General features: G+C 39.8%; 1 protein-coding gene across 1 annotated transcript in view; it reads left to right on the top strand.

The window, feature by feature from the left end:
• Positions 1–23,242, top strand: part of LOC128701484 (methyltransferase-like protein 25B) — a gene marked incomplete at its 5' end in the record, with an annotated part of 360,140 nt that overhangs the window by 56,310 nt on the left and 280,588 nt on the right. Inside the window, 1 exon segment of the mRNA XM_070101757.1 lies at positions 5,972–6,071. Within this exon segment, the coding sequence (XP_069957858.1) occupies positions 5,972–6,071 (100 nt within the window).

Genomic DNA, 23,242 nt, shown 5'->3' with positions numbered 1-23,242 from the left:
GGCGACTAAAATGCCGGGAGCAATGGGCTAGTAACCCCTTCTCCTGTATACAATTACTAAAAAAGAGAAGAAGAAAAACTTTATAAAACTGGGTTGCTTAAATGTGCGTGGATGTAGTGCGGATGACAAGAAACAGATGATTGCTGATGTTATGAATGAAAAGAAGTTGGATGTCCTGGCCCTAAGCGAAACAAAGCTGAAGGGGGTAGGAGAGTTTCAGTGGGGGGAAATAAATGGGATTAAATCTGGAGTATCTGAGAGAGTTAGAGCAAAGGAAGGGGTAGCAGTAATGTTAAATGATCAGTTATGGAAGGAGAAAAGAGAATATGAATGTGTAAATTCAAGAATTATGTGGATTAAAGTAAAGGTTGGATGTGAGAAGTGGGTCATAATAAGCGTGTATGCACCTGGAGAAGAGAGGAATGCAGAGGAGAGAGAGAGATTTTGGGAGATGTTAAGTGAATGTATAGGAGCCTTTGAACCAAGTGAGAGAGTAATTGTGGTAGGGGACTTGAATGCTAAAGTAGGAGAAACTTTTAGAGAGGGTGTGGTAGGTAAGTTTGGGGTGCCAGGTGTAAATGATAATGGGAGCCCTTTGATTGAACTTTGTATAGAAAGGGGTTTAGTTATAGGTAATACATATTTTAAGAAAAAGAGGATAAATAAGTATACACGATATGATGTAGGGCGAAATGACAGTAGTTTGTTGGATTATGTATTGGTAGATAAAAGACTGTTGAGTAGACTTCAGGATGTACATGTTTATAGAGGGGCCACAGATATATCAGATCACTTTCTAGTTGTAGCTACACTGAGAGTAAAAGGTAGATGGGATACAAGGAGAATAGAAGCATCAGGGAAGAGAGAGGTGAAGGTTTATAAACTAAAAGAGGAGGCAGTTAGGGTAAGATATAAACAGCTATTGGAGGATAGATGGGCTAATGAGAGCATAGGCAATGGGGTCGAAGAGGTATGGGGTAGGTTTAAAAATGTAGTGTTAGAGTGTTCAGCAGAAGTTTGTGGTTACAGGAAAGTGGGTGCAGGAGGGAAGAGGAGTGATTGGTGGAATGATGATGTAAAGAGAGTAGTAAGGGAGAAAAAGTTAGCATATGAGAAGTTTTTACAAAGTAGAAGTGATGCAAGGAGGGAAGAGTATATGGAGAAAAAGAGAGAAGTTAAGAGAGTGGTGAAGCAATGTAAAAAGAGAGCAAATGAGAGAGTGGGTGAGATGTTATCAACAAATTTTGTTGAAAATAAGAAAAAGTTTTGGAGTGAGATTAACAAGTTAAGAAAGCCTAGAGAACAAATGGATTTGTCAGTTAAAAATAGGAGAGGAGAGTTATTAAATGGAGAGTTAGAGGTATTGGGAAGATGGAAGGAATATTTTGAGGAATTGTTAAATGTTGATGAAGATAGGGAAGCTGTGATTTCGTGTATAGGGCAAGGAGGAATAACATCTTGTAGGAGTGAGGAAGAGCCAGTTGTGAGTGTGGGGGAAGTTCGTGAGGCAGTAGGTAAAATGAAAGGGGGTAAGGCAGCCGGGATTGATGGGATAAAGATAGAAATGTTAAAAGCAGGTGGGGATATAGTTTTGGAGTGGTTGGTGCAATTATTTAATAAATGTATGGAAGAGGGTAAGGTACCTAGGGATTGGCAGAGAGCATGCATAGTTCCTTTGTATAAAGGCAAAGGGGATAAAAGAGAGTGCAAAAATTATAGGGGGATATATGTATATGGAGAAAAAGAGAGAAGTTAAGAGAGTGGTGAAGCAATGTAAAAAGAGAGCAAATGAGAGAGTGGGTGAGATGTTATCAACAAATTTTGTTGAAAATAAGAAAAAGTTTTGGAGTGAGATTAACAAGTTAAGAAAGCCTAGAGAACAAATGGATTTGTCAGTTAAAAATAGGAGAGGAGAGTTATTAAATGGAGAGTTAGAGGTATTGGGAAGATGGAAGGAATATTTTGAGGAATTGTTAAATGTTGATGAAGATAGGGAAGCTGTGATTTCGTGTATAGGGCAAGGAGGAATAACATCTTGTAGGAGTGAGGAAGAGCCAGTTGTGAGTGTGGGGGAAGTTCGTGAGGCAGTAGGTAAAATGAAAGGGGGTAAGGCAGCCGGGATTGATGGGATAAAGATAGAAATGTTAAAAGCAGGTGGGGATATAGTTTTGGAGTGGTTGGTGCAATTATTTAATAAATGTATGGAAGAAGGTAAGGTACCTAGGGATTGGCAGAGAGCATGCATAGTTCCTTTGTATAAAGGCAAAGGGGATAAAAGAGAGTGCAAAAATTATAGGGGGATAAGTCTGTTGAGTGTACCTGGTAAAGTGTATGGTAGAGTTATAATTGAAAGAATTAAGAGTAAGACGGAGAATAGGATAGCAGATGAACAAGGAGGCTTTAGGAAAGGTAGGGGGTGTGTGGACCAGGTGTTTACAGTGAAACATATAAGTGAACAGTATTTAGATAAGGCTAAAGAGGTCTTTGTGGCATTTATGGATTTGGAAAAGGCATATGACAGGGTGGATAGGGGGGCAATGTGGCAGATGTTGCAAGTGTATGGTGTAGGAGGTAGGTTACTGAAAGCAGTGAAGAGTTTTTACGAGGATAGTGAGGCTCAAGTTAGAGTATGTAGGAAAGAGGGAAATTTTTTCCCAGTAAAAGTAGGCCTTAGACAGGGATGTGTGATGTCACCGTGGTTGTTTAATATATTTATAGATGGGGTTGTAAGAGAAGTAAATGCGAGGGTCTTGGCAAGAGGCGTGGAGTTAAAAGATAAAGAATCACACACAAAGTGGGAGTTGTCACAGCTGCTCTTTGCTGATGACACTGTGCTCTTGGGAGATTCTGAAGAGAAGTTGCAGAGATTGGTGGATGAATTTGGTAGGGTGTGCAAAAGAAGAAAATTAAAGGTGAATACAGGAAAGAGTAAGGTTATGAGGATAACAAAAAGATTAGGTGATGAAAGATTGAATATCAGATTGGAGGGAGAGAGTATGGAGGAGGTGAACGTATTCAGATATTTGGGAGTGGACGTGTCAGCAGATGGGTCTATGAAAGATGAGGTGAATCATAGAATTGATGAGGGAAAAAGAGTGAGTGGTGCACTTAGGAGTCTGTGGAGACAAAGAACTTTGTCCTTGGAGGCAAAGAGGGGAATGTATGAGAGTATAGTTTTACCAACGCTCTTATATGGGTGTGAAGCGTGGGTGATGAATGTTGCAGCGAGGAGAAGGCTGGAGGCAGTGGAGATGTCATGTCTGAGGGCAATGTGTGGTGTGAATATAATGCAGAGAATTCGTAGTTTGGAAGTTAGGAGGAGGTGCGGGATTACCAAAACTGTTGTCCAGAGGGCTGAGGAAGGGTTGTTGAGGTGGTTCGGACATGTAGAGAGAATGGAGCGAAACAGAATGACTTCAAGAGTGTATCAGTCTGTAGTGGAAGGAAGGCGGGGTAGGGGTCGGCCTAGGAAGGGTTGGAGGGAGGGGGTAAAGGAGGTTTTGTGTGCGAGGGGCTTGGACTTCCAGCAGGCATGCGTGAGCGTGTTTGATAGGAGTGAATGGAGACAAATGGTTTTTAATACTTGACGTGCTGTTGGAGTGTGAGCAAAGTAACATTTATGAAGGGATTCAGGGAAACCGGCAGGCCGGACTTGAGTCCTGGAGATGGGAAGTACAGTGCCTGCACTCTGAAGGAGGGGTGTTAATGTTGCAGTTTAAAAACTGTAGTGTAAAGCACCCTTCTGGCAAGACAGTGATGGAGTGAATGATGGTGAAAGTTTTTCTTTTTCGGGCCACCCTGCCTTGGTGGGAATCGGCCGGTGTGATAATAAAAAAAAAAAAAAAAAAAAAAGTCTGTTGAGTGTACCTGGTAAAGTGTATGGTAGAGTTATAATTGAAAGAATTAAGAGTAAGACGGAGAATAGGATAGCAGATGAACAAGGAGGCTTTAGGAAAGGTAGGGGGTGTGTGGACCAGGTGTTTACAGTGAAACATATAAGTGAACAGTATTTAGATAAGGCTAAAGAGGTCTTTGTGGCATTTATGGATTTGGAAAAGGCGTATGACAGGGTGGATAGGGGGGCAATGTGGCAGATGTTGCAAGTGTATGGTGTAGGAGGTAGGTTACTGAAAGCAGTGAAGAGTTTTTACGAGGATAGTGAGGCTCAAGTTAGAGTATGTAGGAAAGAGGGAAATTTTTTCCCAGTAAAAGTAGGCCTTAGACAAGGATGTGTGATGTCACCGTGGTTGTTTAATATATTTATAGATGGGGTTGTAAGAGAAGTAAATGCGAGGGTCTTGGCAAGAGGCGTGGAGTTAAAAGATAAAGAATCACACACAAAGTGGGAGTTGTCACAGCTGCTCTTTGCTGATGACACTGTGCTCTTGGGAGATTCTGAAGAGAAGTTGCAGAGATTGGTGGATGAATTTGGTAGGGTGTGCAAAAGAAGAAAATTAAAGGTGAATACAGGAAAGAGTAAGGTTATGAGGATAACAAAAAGATTAGGTGATGAAAGATTGAATATCAGATTGGAGGGAGAGAGTATGGAGGAGGTGAACGTATTCAGATATTTGGGAGTGGACGTGTCAGCGGATGGGTCTATGAAAGATGAGGTGAATCATAGAATTGATGAGGGAAAAAGAGTGAGTGGTGCACTTAGGAGTCTGTGGAGACAAAGAACTTTGTCCTTGGAGGCAAAGAGGGGAATGTATGAGAGTATAGTTTTACCAACTCTCTTATATGGGTGTGAAGCGTGGGTGATGAATGTTGCAGCGAGGAGAAGGCTGGAGGCAGTGGAGATGTCATGTCTGAGGGCAATGTGTGGTGTGAATATAATGCAGAGAATTCGTAGTTTGGAAGTTAGGAGGAGGTGCGGGATTACCAAAACTGTTGTCCAGAGGGCTGAGGAAGGGTTGTTGAGGTGGTTCGGACATGTAGAGAGAATGGAGCGAAACAGAATGACTTCAAGAGTGTATCAGTCTGTAGTGGAAGGAAGGCGGGGTAGGGGTCGGCCTAGGAAGGGTTGGAGGGAGGGGGTAAAGGAGGTTTTGTGTGCGAGGGGCTTGGACTTCCAGCAGGCATGCGTGAGCGTGTTTGATAGGAGTGAATGGAGACAAATGGTTTTTAATACTTGACGTGCTGTTGGAGTGTGAGCAAAGTAACATTTATGAAGGGATTCAGGGAAACCGGCAGGCCGGACTTGAGTCCTGGAGATGGGAAGTACAGTGCCTGCACTCTGAAGGAGGGGTGTTAATGTTGCAGTTTAAAAACTGTAGTGTAAAGCACCCTTCTGGCAAGACAGTGATGGAGTGAATGATGGTGAAAGTTTTTCTTTTTCGGGCCACCCTGCCTTGGTGGGAATCGGCCGGTGTGATAATAAAAAAAAATAATAAATAATATTGGCTTCTGTTACTAAGGTATGACTTTAGGTAGTTAAGGGAGTGCCATAGTGTGTTAATTTGAAGTGCAGCAAATCATGGTTGACTGTATCAAAAGCTTTACTTAAATCAATGAAGATTCCCAGCGGGACTTCTTTCTTCTCAAGAGCAGTGTATATTAGTTCTAGCATGTGTATAATAGTATCATTTGTACTTTTATTAGTCCTGAATCCAAACTGAAAGGGGTTGAGTATGTCTTGAGAGACGCGGTAGGAAACAATCTACCTATGAATTCATTTTTCAGAGATTTTAGAGAGCAGAGGTAAGTTAGATATTGGTCTATAGTTATTCAGGTCTGTTTGATCTCCTCCTTTGTTTATCAGGGTTATCCTCGCTATTTTGAGAATTGATGGGAAGGTGGAGAATTGGCCCATTCTATACTGTTTTTCATATAGGTGCTTTGTGTTAATGGATTTAAGGATGCTGTTGTTAATTAAATTAGTTAATATAACAATGGAAACTTTTACAAAAAAAAAATTCTGCTACGAGACATTTCATTCGATATTGAGAAAGATAATTGTCTTATCTTCCAGGTATGCTGTCGCAGCTGTTTCTCGACTGAGAGATATTGAAATACCAGCAGAGGATCTCACCAGCGCCCGGACCAAACATAACCTTAGTCGCTGGATGCAAGTTAGACACTCACTGCATTTGTATTATTATTACAAGTAGTCAAAAACATGAAAAATATTTTTGTCTTAAAGCAAAGCATTTTTTTTCTTTTTACACACATCGTCTGTCTCCCACTAAGGCAGGGTGACCCATGAAAGTAGAAATACATTCACCATCATTCATTCAGTCACTGTTTTACCAGAAGTGTGCCAACTTCACAATTTGGACGACTTAGTATTTTCTTGGCCATAAGCTGAGGGGGGATATTTTCAGAGTAAAAATCATTTGTTTACCTGTATCATTGTTGGGGAAGCTATGGCAGGAGTTCCCAGCATGACATGTCACAGTATTTTCTTGGTAGTGGTAAACAGACACTAAAAATATCTACATGAATGATGACCAAGAAACTCGCCCTCAATATAGACAAAACCTACTACATGCTATTTGGAAAGAGAGCTTTAAATATCCATCTTAACATATTGATAAATGGTTTCCCCATTACAAGACATAGTGATGGCAAATTTTTAGGTGTTTACCTTGACTGCAACCTGAAATTCCATATCCACATCCAACACAGCCAAGAAGGTCTCCAAAATGGTAGGCATCCTTTCCAAGATACGGTACTATGTACCCCAAATGACACTACTTACATACACTATACCACTCCCTTATCTACCCTTATCTCACCTATGGTATTTGTGTTTGAGGATCTGCTCTGGCTAATCGTAGTTGAAATAGCTGAATGGGCAGTTTTTTGTACTCAATAGAATGGAAGGCATACTAGCAAAATGGTTAAGAATTTGGTCAACTGGAATACTGTAATTGGTCTAAAATTGACTCAAATTTGGCAAAATTGCCAGTGCAGAAATATTGCTGACACAGCAAAATTCAAAAAAGCATAATTCCATTAGTTTTCCATCAAATTTGGTACTTTTTGTTTCATTACCTCCAGGAAAAACATTCTCTACCATTTCATAAGAAAAAATAACACTTTTTTTTTTTTTTTTTTTTTTTTTTTTTTTTTTTTTTTTTTTTTTTTTTTTTTTTTTTTTTTTTTTTTTTTTTTTTTTTTTTTTTTTTTTGTTCCCAACCCTAAGAGCAAGTTTGAGAGCAGGGGGTTCCAGCCCTCAAAGAAATAAGAAAAGTAGCAGCTCATGGTACAGGAGGTAAAGTTCTAATATGGATTGAGGTATGGCTTACCAATAGAAAGCAGAGAGTTTCCATTAATTGGGCCAAGTCTGAATGGGGACCAGTCACTAGTGGCATTCCACAAGGATCAGTTTTGGGCCCATTGTTGTCCATTATTTACGTTAATGTGATGAAGGAATTGCAGGTGACACGTATAAATTTCCTGATGATACAAAAATGAGCCGAATGATTGATCTGAGAAGTGGTAGATGAGGTTCAGTGTGGACAAGTCCTAGTCCTTTTGAATAAAAATAACACTTGAAGTTATAAACTAGGTGATGTAGAGCTTGATCATACAGAATGTAAAAAAGACTTGGGAGTCATGGTAAGTAGAAATCTGAAGCCAAAACAATGGTGCCAACGTGTGTGCAATAAGGCTAACAGATTACAGGTTGGCCGTCACTAATCCGGCATCATTGGGACCTGTAGGGTGCCGGATTAGTATTTCTTTTTATTATTATCACTCTGGCCGATTCCCACCAAGGCAGGGTGGCCCAAAAAAGAAAAACTTTCACCATCATTCACTCCATCACTGTCTTGCCAGAAGGGTGCTTTACACTACAGTTTTTAAACTGCAACATTAACACCCCTCCTTCAGAGTGCAGGCACTGTACTTCCCATCTCCAGGACTCTAGTCCGGCCAGCCGGTTTCCCTGAACCCCTTCATAAATGTTACTTTGCTCACACTCCAACAGCACGTCAAGTATTAAAAACCATTTGTCTCCATTCACTCCTATCAAACACGCTCACGCATGCCTGCTGGAAGTCCAAGCCCCTCGCACACAAAACCTCCTTTACCCCCTCCCTCCAACCTTTCCTAGGCCGACCCCTACCCCGCCTTCCTTCCACTACAGACTGATACACTCTTGAAGTCACTCTGTTTCGCTCCATTCTCTCTACATGTCCGAACCACCTCAACAACCCTTCCTCAGCCCTCTGGACAACAGTTTTTGTAATCCCGCACCTCCTCCTAACTTCCAAACTATGAATTCTCTGCATTATATTCACACCACACATTGCCCTCAGACATGACATCTCCACTGCCTCCAGCCTTCTCCTCGCTGCAACATTCATCACCCATGCTTCACACCCATATAAGAGCGTTGGTAAAACTATTCTCTCATACATTCCCCTCTTTGCCTTCAAGGACAAAGTTCTTTGTCTCCACAGACTCCTAAGTGCACCACTCACCCTTTTCCCCTCATCAATTCTATGATTCACCTCATCTTTCATAGACCCATCCGCTGACACGTCCACTCCCAAATATCTGAATTCATTCACCTCCTCCATACTCTCTCCCTCCAATCTGATATCCAATCTTTCATCACCTAATCTTTTTGTTATCCTCATAACCTTACTCTTTCCTGTATTCACTTTTAATTTTCTTCTTTTGCACACCCTACCAAATTCATCCACCAATGCCATATTACAGAGTGGTTAGGTTAGAATACACGTAACCCAACAGCGATATTTACACATCAGCAATTTCCACCACTTTATGCCCTATTTTTGGTTCATTCCATTGTTCCAGTCTACCAAACTCACAGCTACTTTGCTAGCACAGTGATCCCTCGTTTTTTGTTAGCATCGAAAGTCGTAATTTTCGAAAATCGTAACTTTTTTCGTCAAAACACTGACACTCAAATCGTCGTTCGACTCGCAAATAGTTGTTTGTCCCGGACGCATACACATGCCCCCAAGCGGCAGCGGCAACAGGAACATTGTCCTCTATTTTTACTTGTACTGAGGTTCCCAGCAGCCCTGTGATGGCCTAATCAAGACCCACATAACACTAACATGTGCGGATACCCAGAATGATATAAATCAACTGCAGAAATCACCCAAAAGTACACAAATTACCAACTAATAGGACTCGTATTACCACCTCCTGCCCCGCTGCCACTGAAGTGATGCACCACAACATTCACCCATCACCCATCGCCTACTATTCATCCGAAGCCGCAGTCGATGGACAAGGGTCAGAGCATTAAAAGAAGATCCAGTAACCAAATAAGGACCCCTAACATCAAAGGTGAGACCAGTAATATTACGAGGAAAACTTCTCATTCTGGCAGCCAGGACACAACCCTCATCACCCACCGGCACCACCACAACACACGACAGACAACAACAAACATGGCCGCCACCACACTCCAAGATAACTCCTTCCTTGGATTTGATGTTAGATTACCGACCCAGAAATAGCTAAACTCCTTACGATTCAGAACCACACAATCACCAAACTAACCCAGGAAATGCAGGAACTAAAAGCTTCCAATGCACAGTACCTCAGTAAGATCACTGCTCTAGAACATAAACTAGACACTCTGGAACAACAAAGCAACACCCACACCCAGTCCCTAGACACCATCAACACTCTAAAAGACCAAGTCACCCTACTTACTACCAACATTATAGAGGAAAGATCAAGAGTGGGCCAACAACTTGCCAATGTCATCACCAACTTCCAAGACCATAATGACCAACAACAACTATCTGACGCTGTTGTAGTTAACAGCAAACATCTCCCACCCACAGTCACCCAAGAAACCTGCATGGAGACCATCCTACAGCTTATCAAGGACCACCTTCGCCTTAACATACGTAGTGATGACCTAAAAGATTGCAAACTGATGGGCTACCAAGCGGGTAAAAAACAGTGCTGTTAAAATTCCAAACTAGCCTACAAAGAAACAACCTACTTAAAACATCCGTTTCTATGAAAACTGATGTTTACGTCAATGATGCCTTACCAAAACAAGACAAAACCTCCTTTATCGGCTAAGAAAATTACGCTATGCACAAAAAATCCACCAGTGCTTTGTGAGGGATGGAAAAATTGCAGTTAGGAAACAGCCCACTGGGAAGAGATACTTCACCTCTACACAACATGACCTTAAAACATTCCTAAGTGAGGCTGGATTAACAGAATCAGAGTAAGGTGCAGATAATACCCACTGTCCACCATTAGTGTTATAATGCCATAAATTTTGTTCCCCCTCAAATAATCTCCAATACCCCAACTACTTTTGAATCTCACTGTTGTATTTAAAGACCATTCTACCTCATAGTCTTAATTGTGTTTAATATCTACAGAATCTCTCTCCTATTTTACTTCTTACCACTTCATTGTTCTATCTTATTTTAATTGAAACTAACGATAGCTTGTCCTCAGTTACTCTACCTCGCTTTAAAAAATACTCTATCGCCCAATTTTATTTTAAAATCTCTATTATTGCCCAATTTTACTTTAAACTATATTGACCAAACCTATTGTAAACTTTTTATTATTGCCCATTTTTATGTTATATTTTAGTGCACAACTTTATTGTAAACTTTTCATCTTATTATTGCACTATTCTAGTCTTGAGTTAATTACCCACTCTTATACTTGCCCAGTTATACCAATACTTTATTGCCCAATCTATTTTAAACTTTTTATTATTGCCCTTTTTATCTGTAAGGTTTATCACCCAGTTTTATTATATACTTTTTTATTATTGCCCTATTCTATTGTAGACTTTATCACCCAACTTTATTTAAACACTATTCACCAGTTCTCACCAAAGTAGTAAAGAAAGCCAAATAGCTGTACTACTCCAGCAGATTCACTGACACAAGAGGAGACATAAAAAAGACCTGGAAAACACTCTCTCAGATTCTGGGCACCCATAAACTGAAAAAAAAACAAGAATATTGTCCTAATTAAACCTAATGAAACACCACTGCATCCCACTGAAAAGCTAACAAGATAAACGACTTCTTCTCAACCATAGGATCTAATCTTGCCAGTAAAATCCCACGTACCAATGCCCATGCCAGGGACTATCTAGATAGGAATTTCCCAAATTCCTTCTATCTTGTTCCAACTGAACCCACCGAAGTCACTGAGATTATAAAGTCACTTAAAAATAACTAAGGGAACCTGTCTCATGTCCCACCATTATTGAACAAGCAAGTGGCCCATGTTTTTTTGCATGCTATTTCATTACTTTTTAACAAGTCACTAGAAACTAGCACCTTCCCGAAGCTACTCAAGACAGCAAGGGTTACACCAATACATAAAGGTGGTGACCCTACAGATGTAAACAACTATAGGCCAATATCAAACTTACCATTGCTATCCAAAATCTTTGAGAAACTCGTGCACAGGAGACTGTATTCATTTATAACGGCACAAAACATACTCAACCCCTGCCAATTTGGATTCAGGAAAAATAAAAGCACTAATGATGCAATTGTAAAAATGCTAGACCTGCTTTACACAGCATTGGAAAATAAGGAATATCCGCTAGGAATTTTTATTGACCTAAGAAAAGCTTTTGACACAGTAGACCACGGCATCCTACTCCACAAACTTAACCATTATGGTATAAGAGGCCATGCGCTTGCATATTTCAAATCCTATCTTACTAATAGGTATCAGTATGTCACCATTAACCCTTAAACGGTCCAAACAAATCGGCGTTCAAATTCGTAGTGCTACAAAAGTAGATCTACTTTTTTTTTACATATTTTCAAATGTAACAAAAAAAATGTAGATAAAAGTTTTTTTTACATGTTTTCAAATGTAAAACAAAAAAAAAAGATCTACATTTTTTTACATACTTTCAGATGTTGAAAAAACGTATATATACATTTGGACCATTTAAGAGTTAAAGACAGAGCATCATCAACATGGCCACTTGATACTGGAGTTCCACAGGGAAGTGTCCTTGAACCCCTGCTCTTCCTCATTTACATCAATGATCTTCCAAACGTATCCCAACACCTGAAACCCATTCTCTTTGCTGACAACACGATTTATGTTATCTCTCACCCTCATCTTGCCACCCTCAACACTTTTGTTAATGAGGAGCTGCTCAAAATATCAACTTGGATGACAGCCAATAAACTTACACTTAGCACTTACAAAACCTACTATGTATATTATGTTTGGTAGCAGGGCAGGTGTTGTGCAACTTAACATTAAGATCGACAGCACTCTAAATACCAGACATAATGAGGGCAAATTCCTAGGCCTATACCTCGACAACAACCTGAATTTCAGCACCCATATCCAACACATATCAAAAAAAAATATCTAAAACAGTTGGGATCCTCTCCAAGATATGATACTACATGCCGCAAAATGCCCTTCTCACACTATACCATTCACTCATTTATCCATACCTCACCTATGTTATTTGTGCTTGGGGATCAACTGCAGCAATACACCTAAAGCCAATAATAGCTCAACAAAAAGCTGCAATAAGAATAATCACTAATTCCCATCCCTGGCAACACACCCCCCCACTCTTCATAGATCTAAATTTACTCCCTATTCAATACATCCACACTTACTACTGTGCAATCTACATATACAGAACCTTAAATTCCAATATTAACCTTGACCTAAAATGCTTTCTTGATAGTTGTGACAGGACCCACAGGCATAACACCAGACACAAACATCTCTACGACATTCCCCGTGTCCGACTAAACCTTTACAAAAACTCAATGTATGTCAAAGGCCCTAAAATCTGGAACACCCTACCTGAGAACTCTAGAACTGCAGACACATTCTTCACCTTCAAAACTCCTGTTAGAAAACATCTTATCTCCCTGATACACCCCATCAGCTAACTACATAAAAGCCACCTGGTGGTCCACATTTACACTCACTCACTCACCCATTTGACTATAAGCACAGAAATATGTATCCTAATCTTAAAATAATGATTCCTAACTAGTCATAAGTTTGCCTCTGATACTCCAATATAGAAACTATGTATTGTGCCAAAACAAAAGCATTCACATTCCTAAACTCACAAAATAGTGTTTGTCACTTAGTAAATTATTTAGTCACTTAGCATTTAGTCAACTTACTCCACAATTTGTTATAATTTAGGGTTAAGAATTATTCTAAGTTTGCCCAAAATGCCTAGCCATGCTAGGTGTTTTAGTGGCCCCCCTCTGTAATTAGTATTGTACTACATGTAAACCACACAATAACCAAAATCTGTAAACCCTGCAATGTAATCCTTATAGAGAATAAACTTTGATTTGATAAATAAATAAATAAAGTTTTTTCTTTGTAAAGGTTACAATGTGTAATTACAATTTTGATTTGCTAAGTACAAAGATAGCCACTATCATGCTAAGGCATTTCGGGCAAACTAATCCTAATACATAGTAACTAATTAAAACTAGTTAAGATAATAGTACATAGTAATTATACTTAAAACTAAACATGGAATAGTGGTTAGCTGTTTTACAATCTTTATTATTTTTTTTTTTATTATTATTACAACACTGGCCGATTCCCACCAAGGCAGGGTGGCCCGAAAAAGAAAAACTTTCACCATCATTCACTCCATCACTGTCTTGCCAGAAGGGTGCTTTACACTACAGTTTTTAAACTGCAACATTAACACCCCTCCTTCATAGTGCAGGCACTGTACTTCCCATCTCCAGGACTCAAGTCCGGCCTGCCTGTTTCCCTGAACCCCTTCATAAATGTTACTTTGCTCACACTCCAACAGCACGTCAAGTATTAAAAACCATTTGTCTCCATTCACTCCTATCAAACACGCTCACGCATGCCTGCTGGAAGTCCAAGCCTCTCGCACACAAAACCTCCTTTACCCCCTCCCTCCAACCTTTCCTAGGCCGACCCCTACCCCGCCTTCCTTCCACTACAGACTGATACACTCTTGAAGTCACTCTGTTTCGCTCCATTCTCTCTACATGTCCGAACCACCTCAACAACCCTTCCTCAGCCCTCTGGACAACAGTTTTTGTAATCCCGCACCTCCTCCTAACTTCCAAACTATGAATTCTCTGCATTATATTCACACCACACATTGCCCTCAGATATGACATCTCCACTGCCTCCAGCCTTCTTCTCGCTGCAACATTCATCACCCATGCTTCACACCCATATAAGAGCGTTGGTAAAACTATACTCTCATACATTCTTCTCTTTGCCTTCAAGGACAAAGTTCTTTGTCTCCACAGACTCCTAAGTGCACCACTCACCCTTTTCCCCTCATCAATTCTATGATTCACCTCATCTTTCATAGACCCATCTGCTGACACATCCACTCCCAAATATCTGAATTCATTCACCTTCTCCATACTCTCTCCCTCCAATCTGATATCCAATCTTTCATCACCTAATCTTTTTGTTATCCTCATAACCTTACTCTTTCCTGTATTCACTTTTAATTTTCTTCTTTTGCACACCCTACCAAATTCATCCATCAATCTTTGCAATTTCTCTTCAGAATCTCCCAAGAGCACAGTGTCATCAGCAAATAGCAACTGTGACAACTCCCACTTTATGTGTGATTCTTTATCTTTTAACTCCAAGCATTTTATTTGAGCTTAACCCTTTCAGGGTACCCAGGCCCTCTCCGAGACTTGTTCTCAGGATTGCCAAATTTAAAAAAAAAAATATTTTTTCTGATGAAAAGATAGAGAATCTTTTCCTGCTCATAATGACACCAAAAGTATGAAATTTGATGGAAAACTTACAGAATTATGCTCTCGCGAAATTAGCAGTCTCGACGATGTTTACGCATCGGCGATTTTGCCCACTTTGAGCCCTATTTTCGGCCAATTCCAGTGTACTAGTCGACAAAAATCATAACTATTTTGCTAGAACTCCATTTTTTCTATCGAATGAGTACAAGAAACCACCCATTTACCGAATTCAACTTTCCAATAAAATGGTCAGAATTTCGCCAATTTCACACAAATTTCAAAAGATGCCAATTTCCGAATAGGGTCCAGAATAAACAAGAAAGACATTCCTGGCACTAAAATAACAAGTTCTCTGTTCGTTAGTAACATCCCCAGGCCCCTCTTATATTTCTTTGGCTTTCCACTTTGAATTTTTATTCTCGCTAAAAATAGATGTACTGTTACGCAGACTAATGCATTAGTGTAGAAATGGTATAAATAATATCAGCGCACTTGTAAAAGATTAGTAGACTCACCAGTTGACGTGTATTGGACGCTTGGCATGATTAGTTTACTTTTGAACTTTGGTAAAAATTGAACATTTCTGCTAATTTGAGCTCAATTTCAAGCTACTTTTCATTGTAAAACCAGTCAGAATCATTTCAATTTCTGTAATATGTCTTCCATTCTATAAAATGAGACCAGGAAAACTAGAATACAACAATAAATACCATACGAAAATACAGTGCAAAGTCGCTGTTTTAATCCAAAAACATGGTCAAAGTTTTTTTTCTCATTATGCACTGTGCCGCAGGATTTTTTTTATACTGTGCACACTGACCACATAGACCCATTCTTTCATAAGTAGGCCTACCAGCTTTCTCTCAATAGATTTGAGGGAGCTAGAATTTAGGCATACTAGTACGTCAAAAACCCTGGGGCGTAAGCTGTACTAGTACGGCCGAAACCCTGAAAGGGTTAATAAATCTTATGTAAACTTAGTACAAAATCTAACTTACAAGTAATGGTGCAGGTGGTAATATTTTATGGAATGGCAGAATTAAGAGCCAGGAGGTCACATGTTAAAACTAGTTAGCAGATGTTTGGTTGATTTGGTTAATATTGTGAGATAAGATGATTTTTTAGCAAAGTCCTAAATTTATAAGCTGTCTAGGGATCCTTGACCTGTTCTGGTAGCGAGTTCCAGATCTTCAGGCCTTATGTGCATAGCGTTCTTGTATAGTGAGAGACTGACTCGAGGGATGTTGAAAAGTTCCTTATGCCTTGTATTGTGGCTGTGCATTCTGTTATAACTGTCAAGGAGTAGTTTTAGGGAAGGGTTTACATGGAGTTTAAAGTTCTGTATATGTAGTAGGCACAATAATACGAGTGTATGTTTTGTATATTTAGCAAGTTGAGTAGTATTTTGAAAAGTGGTGGGGTGTGCTGTCTAGCACAGGAGCTGGTTATCACCCACACAACAGCTTTTTGTTGAATTATTAAGGGTCTAAGGTGGTTGGCAGTGGTTGAGCCCTGGGCAAAAATACCATAGGTGAGGTAAGGAAATATTAGATAGTGGTACAGGGTAAGGAGAGTCGTTTGTGGTATTGTATCTTGGAAAGGATTCCTACTGATTTGGAAATTTTCTTGGCTATGTGATGGGTATGGGACTGAAATTCAAGATTACAGTCAAGGAGAAGACCTAGAAATTTGCCCTCCGTGTGTCTTGATACAGAGGAACCATTTAATTAACAGTATGTTGAGTTGAATATTTGAAGCTCTGTTGCCAAACAGCATGAAGTATGTTTTATCTATGTTGAGAGTGACTTTGTTGGTCATCATCCAAGCATATATCTTTAGCAGTTCATTGTTTACAGTGTTTCCAAGCACAGCTGGGTCTGAATGGGAGTAGACATGTGTAGTGTCATCTGCGAATAGAACTGGTTTAAGGAGTTCGGATGCATTGGGGAGATCATTGATGTAGATGAGAAAGAGGAGCAGCCCTAGGACACTACCCTGGGGTACTCCTACACCTACAGGTTGGATAGCAGAGTTGACTCCATTTGCATATATGTACTGGTGTCTGTCGTTAAGATAGGATTTTAGGTAGTCAAGAGAATGTCCTCTTATGCCATAATGATTCAGCTTGAGGTGCACAAGATTGTGGTCAGCTGTGTCAAACGCTTTTCTTAGGTTGATAAAGAGCCCCAGAAGATATTCATTTTTATCGACTGCTGTGTATATTAGGTCAAGCATTTGTATAATAGCATCATTTGTACTTTTTTTTGGTCTAAGGATGTAAGGTAGGAGTAAAGTTGCTTGTGTATTATTTTTTCAAATATCTTGGAGAGTAAGGGCAAGTTTGATATGGGTCTGTAATTGTTCAAATCAGTTGGATCTCCACCTTTGTGGATTGGGGTGACCCTTGCTGTCTTGAGGATAGATAGGAAGGTTGAGGATGCTATAGATTTGTTAAACATTGTTGCAATAATGGGCGACAGTTCTGGTGCAGTTTTTTTATATATGAATGGCAGCAAATTATCTAGATCACCTGGTTTGTTCTTTAATGATTTAATGATGAGTGAGACTTCAGTGGGATTAGTTGAAGCTAGAAATAAAGTACAGTGGACCCCCGGTTAGCGAACTTTTTTCATTCCAGTAGTATGTTCAGGTGCCAGTACTGACCGAATTTTTTCCCATAAGGAATATTGTGAAGTAGATTAGTCCATTTCAGACCCCCAAACATACATGTACAAACGCACTTACATAAATACACTTACATAATTGGTCGCATTTGGAGGTGATCGTTAAGCGGGGGTCCACTGTATTTGGTTAGTTGCCAGTGAGGTACTCGCTCGGCTGGGTATTTGAGCTAGGAATTTGGCTCACTAGCTTTGATCCTATAGTGGAGAAGAAGACATTAAATTTGTTGGCCATGTCTATAGGTTGCATGTGAGGCTCATCTGGTTTAGTTAAGTCTGTCTCTCTATTTCTAGTCGCTTTCCTTGAGCCCAAAATTTTGGAGAGGGTTTGCCAGGTACTTTTCATGTCACCTTTCATTTCACTAAATCTGTTTTCATAATACATTTTCTTTTATTTACGTATTAGTTTTGTGAGTATTGTTGTGCATCTTTTAGTGAATTCTTTAGTAATTAAGCCTAATCTGAACTATTTTTCAGTTTGGTGTTTTTTATTAATAGATTTGATGATACTTTTTGTTAACCATGGACTGTTTAGCCTCTTTTCTGAGATCTGTTTCGTTTTGATTGGGCAGTGTTTGTTATAGAGGTTTAGGGTTTTATGTAAAAAAAATTTGATATTTTTATTGATGTTATTACTATCATCCAGCTCTCTCTGCCAATCAGTGGCACCTAGAGCTAGTTTTAGACAGTTTAGATAAGTTGGTTATGAGTAAGGTAGGGTAGTGGTCTGTGGTGTTGTCTGTGGTTATACCTGCTTGTAGTGGGGATATCATGTTGCACCAGATATGGTCAAGTAACAAGGCACTTGTCTCAGAGAATCTTGTTGGCTTTGTTATAAAGGGTAGCAACAAGCTGTTCTTCATTGCATTTGTGAAATCAGCTACTGGAGGGTCAGTTGCTGTTGAAGTCTCCTGCTAGTATCAGATGGTGTTTATTCAACTCTGACTCAATTATCATGTTTCTAGGGTTACTGCTAAAAGTGTATTTGAGTGTGGTAGTCTGTAGACTGCGCCAACTGTTATAGGTTTCTTAACCCTTTCAGGGTCCCCAGGCCCTCTCAGATACTTGTTCTCAGGGTTGCCCAAATTTCAAAAAATAAAAATATTTTTTTCTTATGAAAAGATAGTTTTTTTTTTCTAAACATTATAGGCTAAACAAAACATTTTTACCATCAATACTTACCAAGATATGGAGGCGTGAAGTTGACATAAAACATAAGAACATAAGAAAGAAGGAACACTGCAACAGGCCTACTGACCCATGCAGAGCAGGTCCATGTCCCCCCCCGTGGATTAGCCCAATGACCCCCCCCCCTGGATTAGCCCAATGACCCCCCCCCCAGATTAGCCCAATGACTCCCCCCCAGATTAGCCCAATGACCCACCCAGTCTGGTCACCTTCACACAAGGATGGAGCATGGCACCAGACCCAGCAACACAAGCTAGTCAGGTCCAACTCACACCCACCCACACCCACTCATGTATTTATCTAACCTATTTTTAAAACTACACAACGTTTTAGCCTCAATAACTGTACTCAGGAGTTTGTTTCACTCATCCGCAACTCTATTACCAAACCAGTGCTTTCCTATATCCTTCCTGAATCTGAATTTTTCCAACTTGAAACCATTGCTGCGAGTCCTGTCTTGACTGGAAATTTTCAGCACGCTGTTTACATCCCTTTTGTTTATTCATGTTTTCCATTTATACACCTCGATTATATCCCCCCTAATTCTACGCCTTTCGAGAGAGTGCTGATTCAGGGCCCTTAGTCTGTCCTCATATGGAAGATTTCTGATACATGGGATCATATTTGTCATCCTCCTCTGTATGTTTTCCAGAGCATTTATATCCATTCTGTAATACGGTGACCAGAACTGAGCAGCATAGTCTAAATGAGGCCTAAACAAGGATGTATAGAGTTGAAGAACAACCTGAGGACTTCTATTATTTATACTTCTAGATTTGAAGCCAAGAATTCTGTTAGCTTTATTGCAAACACTAATGCACTGTTGTCTTGGTTTTAAATTATTGCTAACCAGAACTCCTAAATCCTTTTTGCAATCAGTAGTATTATGATCTACATTATTTAGTTTATATGTGGCATGGTTATTTAACTGTCCAATATTTAGAACTTTGCATTTGTCAATATTGAACTGCATCTGCCACTTCTCTGACCATTGCATCAGTCTATTCAAATCATCCTGGAGTGCTCTAGTGTCCTCATTAGAATGAATTGGATGGCCTATTTTGGTGTCATTAGCAAATTTGCATATGTCGCTATTTATTCCCTCATCTATGTCGTTCATGTAAATTGTGAACAACAACGGGCCCAACACTGACCCCTGAGGATCACTGCTTGTGATGTGCCCCATTCTGATTTCTCCTCATTTATGCAAACTCTCTGTTGCCTATTTGTCAACCATGCCTCTACCCAGGAAAAAATTTCTCCTCCTATTCCGTGTGCCTCAAGTTTCCTCAATAACCTCTGATGTGAAACTCTATCGAAAGCCTTACTGAAGTCCATGTACACAATATCATATTCAATACCATGATCTACCTCCTCAAACACCTTAGTGAAAAAAGTTAGTAAATTCGTAAGACAGGAATGCCCCTTTGCAAAACCATGTTGAAATTCATTAATCAATCTGTGCCTATCAAGATGGCTACGAATTGCTTCGGCAATTATTGATTCCATAAATTTTCCCACTGTGGAGGTAAGGCTTATTGGTCTATAGTTCGAAGCCAAGGACCTGTCACCTGCCTTGTAAATAAGTATTACATTTGCCATTTTCCACTTATCAGGCACTATGCCAGTTTGTAGTGATATGTTAAAAAGATTAGCCGAAGGTATGCTAAGTTCCTCTTTACATTCCTTTAACACCCTTGCAAACAGTTCATCAGGACCTGGGGATTTGTTAGGTTTTAGTTTCTCTATTTGTCTGAGGACCATGTCACTAGTTACCACAATCGTACATAGTTTATTATCCTGTTCCACATAATCTATTATTTCAGGAATATTGCTAGTATTTTCCTGGGTGAAAACTGAGAGGAAGTAGGTATTGAGAATTTCACACACATCCTTATCACTGTCAGTGATCTGACCAGAGTTACTCTTAAGTTGGCCAATCTTGTCCCTAATCTTACTTCTGTGTACCTGAAAGAACCCTTTTGGGTTAGTCTTTGAATCCCTTGCCACCTTAGCGTCATAATCCCTTTTTGCTTTTCTTATTCCTTTCTTTATTTCTCTCTTTAATTGAATATATTGATTTCTTAACTGCCCATTCCCTCTTTTGATATGCCTATATATGCCTCTCTTTTGACCAATGAGATGTTTTAATCTATTGTTCATCCATTTGGGATCATTTTTGTTAGATCTAATTTCCCTACTCGGAACAAAAGTTGTCTGGGCAGCTAGAACTATGCTGTGAAAAATGTCACATTGGCAACCAAGATCACCTACCTGACCCATACTCAGGACATCCCCTGTAGCCCTGTATATGGTAACATCGCCGACTGCCGTCAACCGGTATTATTTTATTTTGTTTTTTAGGTACTATTTTCTATTATTTTTTTTTATTTTTTTTTCCACGTAACTTTTATGGCCTGTAAGACCAATATTAGCACTATTTTATAAGTTTTTCTCTTTATTTACTACACAATAACTGCACAAACACTGTTGTCCTTCTTCTTCTTTCTTCTTTCAACGTACCAGCCGTATCCCACTGAGGTGGGGTGGCCCAAAAGAAAAAACTGAAGTTTCTCCTTTTAAATTTAGTAATATATACAGGAGAAGGGGTTACTAGCCCCTTGCTCCCGGCATTTTAGTCGCCTCTTACGACACGCATGGCTTACAGAGGAAGAATTCTGTTCCACTTCCCCATGGAGATAAGAGGAAATAAACAAGAACAAGAATTAGAAAGAAAATAGAAGAAAACCCAGAGGGGTGTGTATATATATGCTTGTACATGTATGTTTAGTGTGACCTAAGTGTAAGTAGAAGTAGCAAGACTTACCTGTAATCTTGCATATTTATGAGACAGACAAAAGACACCAGCAATCCTACCATCATGTAAAACAATTACAGGCTTTCGTTTTACACTCACTTGGCAGGACGGTAGTACCTCCCTGGGCGGTTGCTGTCTACCAACCTACTACCTACAACTGTTGTCCTTATATTGTTTATAATTGTTGTTTACACACACAAACGATATGAAATGTTGTTTATTACTATTTTTCTATATTTTATATACACATATACAGTCACAGGGATTGTTTCTAGAAGTTCTGCAGCCTGTGGAACTCTTTGAAACATGGTGTCATGCACAGTGGTGTTTTACACTCCTCACACATAAAACAAGTGTCTCTGCATTGTTGTGGGCGTTTTTTTGTATGTGCACAGATAAAACACCTCTTCTGAGCCTTTTTCTTGAAAGCAGTAGCAGGCAGTTTTACTAGGAAGTGATCACCATGCTTCAGACGAGAAGGTAGTTGTTGATAATTTAGTGGGCGGTCTATTGCAGGTGTTGTTCCTTTCTGCTTGAATACTATTTGTCTGATGACAGACAAACAGAATTCGCCATATGGTGATTTGTTTCTGGTCCTCATCTTATACATATTATAAGCATTGGGCATGGAAATGTCCAGAAGATGGAAAAAGAGTTTTATGTACCACTTATAACTCTTGCGAACACAATCGGCAAACCCAGTCTGCATGTCACATTTGTCCACTGAGCGCATATTGAGGGTGTAGTCCATCACAGCTGCAGGTTTTAGAATGGGTTCATTGCTTTCTCTATGCTGCCTGCCAGTGTCGGCCATTTCATTAGGGTGAACTGATGACAACAGTGTGACATCTCGTTTGTCATGCCACCGAAATGCCATGATGTCATTGGCAGCAAATGCCTGTACCTCACCTCTACGAGTGCCAGCATCAAACCTGGGCATATGTTTACGATTTGCATGCACTGTGCCACACACATCTGTCATGTTCACTCGCAAAAAATCACTGAGTGAGGGGCTTGTGTACCAGTTATCAGTATATAATATATGCCCCTTACCAAGGTATGGTTCTATCATTGTTCTAACCACATCACCAGAGATGCCCAATAACTTCCTGGTATTTTGCAATGTATAACGTCCAGTGTACACAATAATATCCAATACCAGACCACTGTAACAATCACAAAGCACAAACAGCTTTATACCAAAGCGTTTCCTCTTGCTTGGTATGTACTGCTTGAAAGAGAGTCTTCCTTTGAACAGAATCAAAGACTCGTCAATTACAAGCTTCCTGAAGGGATAAAAATGCATATTGAATTTCTCTTTCAAATACACAAACACATTCCTAATCTTATATAACCTGTCGTTTCTGTCAGGCCTGGTTTTGTCTGAGAAGTGAAGCATACGTAATAGTAGCACAAATCGATTCACTCCCATTATATCACTGAAACCTGGGGTTGCAATCAGGCCGTCTGTTGACCAGTATGATTTCACACTGCACTTATACACATGTGGCATAAGCATTATTGTGGCAAAGAAAAGATACATCTCAACCACAGTTGTCTCCTTCCACTTGTGTAGCCGTGAGCTTGGTGAAAGTATTGTGTTTGCCATGGTGTACTCATAGTATCTGTTGCTTTCCCTGACAATAATTTCCATCAGGGGTTCGTCAAAGAATAACTCAAAACATTCCAGTTCAGTAGCATTGTTCCCAGTGTACAACATGGCCGTATTCCACTTTGGCTTTCATCAAACTTGTGGGGATTTGGAACAAAATTGACAGCTTCCTGCCAATCCCAGGTGCAGTCTGCTGATGGGTACTGGACATTGGCAGGTGGTTGTGGTTGTGGAGGTT

The sequence above is a fragment of the Cherax quadricarinatus genome, chromosome 78 (genome assembly GCF_038502225.1).
Source record: "Cherax quadricarinatus isolate ZL_2023a chromosome 78, ASM3850222v1, whole genome shotgun sequence".
NCBI classification, from domain to species: domain Eukaryota; kingdom Metazoa; phylum Arthropoda; class Malacostraca; order Decapoda; family Parastacidae; genus Cherax; species Cherax quadricarinatus.
Note: the sequence above shows the minus strand (reverse complement) of the source record. Positions and strands in the feature narration are given on the sequence as shown.